This window comes from Harpia harpyja, chromosome 3 (genome assembly GCF_026419915.1).
Source record: "Harpia harpyja isolate bHarHar1 chromosome 3, bHarHar1 primary haplotype, whole genome shotgun sequence".
NCBI classification, from domain to species: domain Eukaryota; kingdom Metazoa; phylum Chordata; class Aves; order Accipitriformes; family Accipitridae; genus Harpia; species Harpia harpyja.
Genome location: NC_068942.1, coordinates 52,491,614 through 52,498,699, shown reverse-complemented (window position 1 = coordinate 52,498,699; position 7,086 = coordinate 52,491,614). Strand labels below are relative to the sequence as shown.

The window sequence follows — 7,086 nt, the reverse complement described above, 5'->3', positions numbered from 1 at the left end:
AGAATTTAGGTCATTTTCTTACTGAATGAATAATACATACATGGTACAAGTACGGGCAACTGTAGTTGTTTTTGCAAGTTTCACACAATGCTCAGCGCAATTTTCTTCAAAGCAGCTAAGACAGTCAAGCTCCATTACTTGTCACTTCAGCATATGGCATTACTTCCCTTCCCCGTTTGGCTGCACTAATCCACATAAAGTCCTTCCTCCTCAGTATGCTTAGGCCTAGCACTAACCAACCAATAGCGACAAGCTGGAAGTCTGGGGGTCTGAACAAAACTTTGTTTATGTGAAAATTCAAATGAAAGCAAGTAATTCCGTAAAAATGGCTGCAGCAAGTCTTATGTCTTTCTTATCCGCTAACTGTACTCTTACTTGCTAGCAATTTCCTTCTCATTAAATATTAGAGAGCAGGCACTTTTGAAAGGGTAGTCCCAGCCTGTATCAGTGCTGTACACAGAGGGACTTCAGGGGTATCACTTGCTGTGATACATTTCAGTGGAGTACTCTCTGACAACTGCCGAAAATAATGTGAGTGCCCAGTAAGCACATGAAGTGGAAAAAGTATTAATCAGAACACGAACATATATATTGTAAGAAGTATATAATCAATAAAGCAGAGATTATCTAGTCAGCAGACCATTTCTTCTTTTTCAGATTCATTCTGGGAAGAAGAAATCTCATAATGAGGAACAAAAATCACTAGCTGACTCTTAAATATTACAAATGCATCACTATGAAAAAAATCCTGATTCATGACTAAAGCTGTAATGCCTTACTTCATACACTTCCTTTAATATATATAAAAAAATAATTATAGGATATATCAAATTGGGCAATTAATGCAACAGGATGTGGAAGTATTTATGTTTACCCATTTAGAAATAAGTATGTACACTACTGAAAGCTATTTCCAGTATTTTTAAGTGTTGTACTCCTACTTAATAGTATTTAAAAACCATGATTTGTATTCTTTGCAGATACAATATTTAAACTTTTGATTTTGTTCTTAAATTGATCTATATTTTGATAACCTCATCTTCTCCATGGATAACCATGTATCTGTCCAAAGACACCTGAACCAGAAACTGCGGCCTATGTGAAAAGAGTGAAACATATGTTCAATTTCAAAGTTTTTGGTCTTTACAATTGAAAATTCGCATTTGGTTTTGGTCTTCAGAAGAAATTCATAATGTTGCTTTAATTAAAACTTCTCTTCACAATAAAAAGCAAAGGAAACTGTTTAAGCATCATGCAACAAGAGTGAGGTCGCTCAGCAGATGAGGTTCTCCTAAGTTTGGCCTAATTCTGCTGCTGCTTCTGCACCAGTGAAAGTGAAAGAAGATCAAGCTTCTAAATTTAAAGACTGCAGACTCAGTCTTCCTACTGTCTCATGTCCTTAACTTTAAGCATATAAGAAGCCTTGCTGACCTCTGAAGGACAAACATAGGCAAAGGATATACATGCAAATCTCAGCAGGGCTGGAAGAAGTGGCAGTTGAGAGAGACATAATACCGTAAGACAGAAAGGCTAATTTGCCTTAGAAATCAGAAATAGAGACAAAGGAACTACTGTTCTTGTGTTCTGAAAAAACCCTGCAGCAATAAAGACAACACTTTCTAGAGGTATTATTATAACACCAAACAATAAAAATTTCTGTATTCGGCAAGTTTTAACCAAGCATGACTGCTATTGACTTTTTGTTCAGCGTGTAGTTTTAGCCCCCTAATTACAGGAAACGTCTATGAGGTAGGTAGGAGCGACATTCAAATGTACGATTATCTTGTTTACTGTGCTTATATTAATGGGCTTAAATTCCTTAGAAAAACACACGCCATCCTAGAGAGGACATTATTTTGAAGACCCTTCTCTTTTAGCCGTTCATTTTACGTTTATAGCAGTTTGCCATAAAGTACTTTTAGTCCTTTAAGTTTACAGCAGTTCGCTTCCTTTGGTTTTTAACCACATGCAAGGTAACCCCATAGCATTTTGCAACACGTGTGGCAGGGGGCTACTCTACTGCAAAACGTGTCTCCAGCTACACGGCACTGTTGCAGTTATCTCAAATTCACTACAGGGTAAGGGCAAGTTAAAACCTCTGCTTTGAAAGCCCCGTTACCGAGACGTTTAAATCCATTCACCATCGCCCCTTCAACGCTGGCGCTTGAGGTGGATCAGTGTTTTCAAGAGTGGACCCTGCACGGTGTCAGCCTCCCCCCGCCCTCCCCCCCCCCCCCAAATATAAAGAACACTATATTGAAGTAAATGACCGGAATTTGGCATGAAATAAGATGGCCTGTAACCATCAAACCCCCCCCACAACCCCACGCAGCCATGGAGAGGCCACCCAAGCCCGGGGGGAGCCGGCGGACACGCTGGGCAGGCCGCGACTCCCGCTCCCGACGGCTCGAGGGCGGCCGGGCGCCCTGGCGGGCTCCGGGACCCCGCTCCCGAGGCTGGCGCCCGGCCGAGGGGGCGCGGGCGGGGGAAGCCGGGCCCGAGGCTCCCCTCAGGCAGAGGGAGCTGCGCTGGAGCCGGGCGCGGCGGGCCGCAGGGTCGGCGGCCCCGACCCCTCCGGAGGCGGGGGTCCCCTCTCGCCGGCCCCGGCCCCGACCCCTCCGGAGGCGGGGGTGCCCTCTCGCCGGCCCCGGGAGGCCCGCCGCGGGTGCAGGCCGGGGTGCGGTGGCGGCGGCAGCGCTCACCCGCTTGAGCGAGGTGGGCCCTCCCCGCGGAGGCGGGAGGCGGGCCGCTGCCGCAGCGCCCCCAGCGGCCGCTCGGCCGGCGCCAGCTCCTCCCCCCGAGGCCGCGGCGCGGCTCCCTTCCCCCTCCTCCCACCCAATCCCGTGCCGGGCGGAGCGCCATGGATGCCGCTGGCTGCCGCCTGCTGCGCGGCTCGGGCTGCCGCCGCCTCGCCTCTCCCCCTGTCTCCCCGCGGCGCTGAGGAGGGGTGGGCTGCGGCGAAGAGGCTCCGGGAGGCTGAGGTAAAGCGGCGGGGGCGCTTCCGCCGGCGCTGAGGAGACGGCGCCTTTCCTGAGCCGCCAGGCCGGGTCACCCTGCGAGGCCTGCGGCTCGCCGGGAACTCGAGCGTCGCTGCCCGGGCCTGGCGGGTCGCTGTCGGCAGGCCCGGACGGAGCGGGCCGGGGCCCTGGGCGGGAGGAGGCGGCGGCGGGCGCGCGCCGGGAAATCTCTGTGTGGGGGCCGAGGGGCAGAGCGGGGGCGGCGCTGCCGGGGAGCCTCTCACGCCGGCGGCTCGCCTGTGCGCGGGGGCGGCGGGGAGGGGGGAGGCGGTGCGAGGGCTCCCCTTCCCCGGGAGGCCGGGTGTGGGGAGGGGGGCCCAAATCCCCGCGCGCGGGCCTGGGGCCCGTTTGGGGGGGGCTGTCTGCGTGTGTGTGTGTATGTGTAGGCCCGGGCGGTCGGGGATGAGTTTAGCTGCGGCCTGGCCCCTTTTCTGGTGCGGCTCTCCTGGGAGCCCCGGCCTCTCGCCCTGCTCTGTTTTCTGCTCGGTGGTTCGTTTCCGTCTGGTTAGAGCCCGTCTGGGCTGGAAGAACAGCAGGTGCCTGTATTGAACTTACCCCGCTTTCACTGTCTCTTAATTTCCTTGTTTCTGTTGCCTTCACCCTTTCTTTTCCCCCTTCCCCCCCCCCAACCTGAATTTGACGACTTAGTCGCGTTAAGCAGAGGTACTTATACTTAGAGTACGATCCCACTTGTACTAGCTGAAAGTAGTTTTATTTAGTCTTGGAACAGGAAATACTGTCTGTAAACAGCTCGGAGGACCATAGGCATTGTTTAAAGTACAGAAAATGAGTTTAGGAACATTTTGAATTACTTTTTACAGCAAGACTGCAGCAATAACAAAAATATATATAACTGGCAAACAGTAATTGAGTGATCTGTAATATCGTTATGGCCCTAAATTACAAAAACATCATGTCCATCGTACTTTTGTTTTGTCATGTCTTTGAGTTCAAAGCTGTTGTGAAACAGCACTACTGATTCAGTGTATGTTTCTTCATATAATTCCAATTTCTGACTCCCTTTTGTAGATGTGCCCTTGATGGAGTTATTTTTTAACTATTAACTCATTAGCAGCAAGTAAACAAGCAGGCAGACTTTGTCCAGATCAAGCTTCTTCCCCCCCGACTCCCCCCTCAATTTGTGGGGACACTGTCCAGCATTTCATATTTACCTATGAGTTTGGTAAACTAATTATTTTTTTATAAGCCATATTTAAAAAAGAGTCAATTTTTTTCCTTGTGTGTTCAATTTGGAGAGACTGGTTTGTAACCTTTTAGTTTTTATATGAAAATAGTCATGTTTGCTGTGTTCTTAGGCATGGGAGGTGAATTTGACTATTTGTTAGTAAAACGCAAAGCAAGCACATAGGTCAAAAATATCCCTTTAACATTTTAAAGGGACTTTTTTGGTCTTCGGCTTGCATGTGCAGCCATGGCATTGGGCCAACAAATAATGTTGTTTTCCTTATATGTACATGAATTATTTGAATTATTCACTGTGTTTTTTTAATAGCTATGAATTAGATACATTTTTTTTTATAAAAAACCCCACCAAACCCCTAACTCTTGAAAATGGAAGTGATTCTTAAATTGTCTTTTTTATCCTTTGACTTAAAAAGCTTATGTTCCTTATGTTCGAATGGTATTTTAAAAGGTGAAGGATTAATAAAACTTTTGCAAAGATTCTACAAGTCTTTAGTGGTACATCTCAATTTTTTTGTTTCGTGGGTTTGTATTTAAAATGTGACATTTGATGTCTTTCTATATTTGAATACTTTAGTGAGGAGGTAATCTTTCAGAAAATTGGACACTATTATAAAGTGGTATTAAAGGAAAGGGGATAGGCAAGACAACACTTTGCATTAGCTTTGAGAATATACGAAAGGGTTAAGCACAGGTTTTTCTACTTAAGTTTTAATTTTGAGTTATCCTATAAATAAGAGTAGACTCTAAGTCTTACTTGATTGTCAGCTGGAACTAGAGATTTATTTCCAGTGAAACAGAACAAACTCATTGCTGTTTACTTACATGTAAAGCTTTGGAAAAAAAAAACCAAATATGTGGAAGTTTTCTTAATGACAGCCCAAAAATATGCTATACATTTTAGAGAGAAGCAAATCCAAAAAGTTTAAAGACAAGATTGTGGTGATGATATTTTTTTTTTTTTTTTTTTTTTTTTTTTGCTTTCCAGGTGAAAACTGCAAAAGCCTGGGGCTGGCTGAAGAGAGATACTGATTGTGCTCAAGTTAGTCTGGCTTGAAAAATTAAAGGATATTTTTGGTACTTTTTAATTTAAGTGGAGGCAGCTTTTTTTTTTTTTTTTTTAAAAAAAACCCCAAAACCATGGCAGATGTGGACCCAGACACGTTGCTGGAATGGCTGCAGATGGGGCAGGGAGATGAAAGGGATATGCAGCTAATAGCACTGGAACAGCTATGCATGCTACTTCTGATGTCAGACAACGTGGATCGCTGTTTTGAAACGTAAGTAGCTTTGGCTTTCGTTTATGGAATGTTATTTTCCTCTCTCGGTAGCTGTGTATAACATTTAACATTCCTAGAAACTTTCAGCCTCAGAAATGTTTTTACAGACTGAACTTGAGTGTAGATCACTGAACTGATGAGTTTCTGTTATTATTGTGTGAAGTACTGTTGTCTGATTAAAAACTGTAGTGTGAGTGATCTGCAGTGCGTGTTCTGACATGTGATCTGATAGTTTAATTTAGAGAAATGTATTCAGAGTTGCAGTGTGGAAGTGTTGGGGTTGTTTTATTTTGTTTTTAATGGTAGAGAAAAACTTTTTTTTGCATTAAAACTATAATGATCACCTAAATATATTTAAACATCCATACTCTTGCAACACTTTTCTCGAGATATAGTAGCTTTTCCTAAGCTCTGTAAATCCAAACAAAAATCACAAATATTAACCACTGTTCACACTAATGTTTTGCCCCTTCTTTGAAGAATGTTGTTGTTCATGCCACCCTGCTTCTCAACTGCATTTGTACACTTCATATAGCACAGTCCCTGCTCTCACTCCTTTTTATATTTCTCACAGCACAAAATGCTGATGTAACCACTTCTATTACTTAATAGTGTTGCTGTGCATGTGTTACACTATTTCCTGTGAGGGCCCATGAGTAGTCTAGAAAGGAGGTAGCAAAAGTGTAAACAATCACAACTTTTAAATCTGATACCTCTTACATTTTTGGGGGGTGGGGTGGTTTTTTTTATTTTATTTGTTTCCCCGGTTCTGCTTTTGAGACTCTTACATCTCTCCTCTTTTCCATCTTTTTTTCATTACTCTCACTTTCCTTTGTTTTGCATCTCGGAGTATGGCTAGTGTCTTTCTGATATATCCTGCTTTTTAGGAGTGCGGGTTTAGCAGCATTTAAGAGGGTAGTTGTTTGCTACAGTGTTTAGTTTTGTAGCCCTAAAGAAGAGAACAGTTTTGGGGCTTACCTCTTAAATGCTGTTCATTTTTCAGTACTGCCTTTAGTACAGGAAGTGTAAAATTCATACATTTCTAAAATCTGGATTTGTAGTAGTTATGTAACAGTGAGCACAGTTTCGTACACTGCTTTAGAATTTAAAATTGCCTTATCTTGGCCTTGATGCACTTACAGGTAAAATACTGCCTTGGAAGAGACTTACTGTAGGGAGATGCAGTCGACTTCCTTATCTGTGCCTCATAGCGCTGATACTGGTGGAGCACTGTTTTCAGCCTTGGAAAAGCTGATTTACTGACTTCTTAATTTGCATATGTAGAAAAGAATTTGGTAGTTAAGAATGAATTTTTCTGACAAATCTAGGGTAACTTCCTGCTTCAGTATATTCAGTATAGAACAGAAGTAGAAGTTTGGGCATAAGCATTTGTAAGGATATCTTCTGGGTATTTGCGAATCAGAAATGAAATGTCAACTTAAAAAATATAAACCAGTTGTGGGTTTTATGCATTTTATTTAGAACAGACTTTCATCTCAATATAAAAGAATTAGACAGTCCAAGTGCTTTTTTTTCTTGACGTATAGATAATGAACGCTCTGTTATTGCAGTGTTGTGGTTTTAAA

General features: G+C 43.9%; 1 protein-coding gene across 11 annotated transcripts in view; it reads left to right on the top strand.

Moving 5' to 3' along the window:
• The first annotated feature begins 2,830 nt into the window (after window positions 1–2,830).
• HECTD1 (HECT domain E3 ubiquitin protein ligase 1) overlaps window positions 2,831–7,086 on the top strand; it is a 65,667-nt gene continuing 61,411 nt past the window's right edge. For all 11 annotated transcript variants that reach the window (XM_052782550.1, XM_052782546.1, XM_052782543.1 and 8 more), the window contains exons 1-2: window positions 2,831–2,981; window positions 5,209–5,500. In XM_052782550.1, coding sequence (XP_052638510.1) covers window positions 5,361–5,500 — 140 coding nt within the window. In that variant the 5' untranslated portion in view covers window positions 2,831–2,981; window positions 5,209–5,360. The remainder of the gene's footprint in view (window positions 2,982–5,208; window positions 5,501–7,086) is intronic.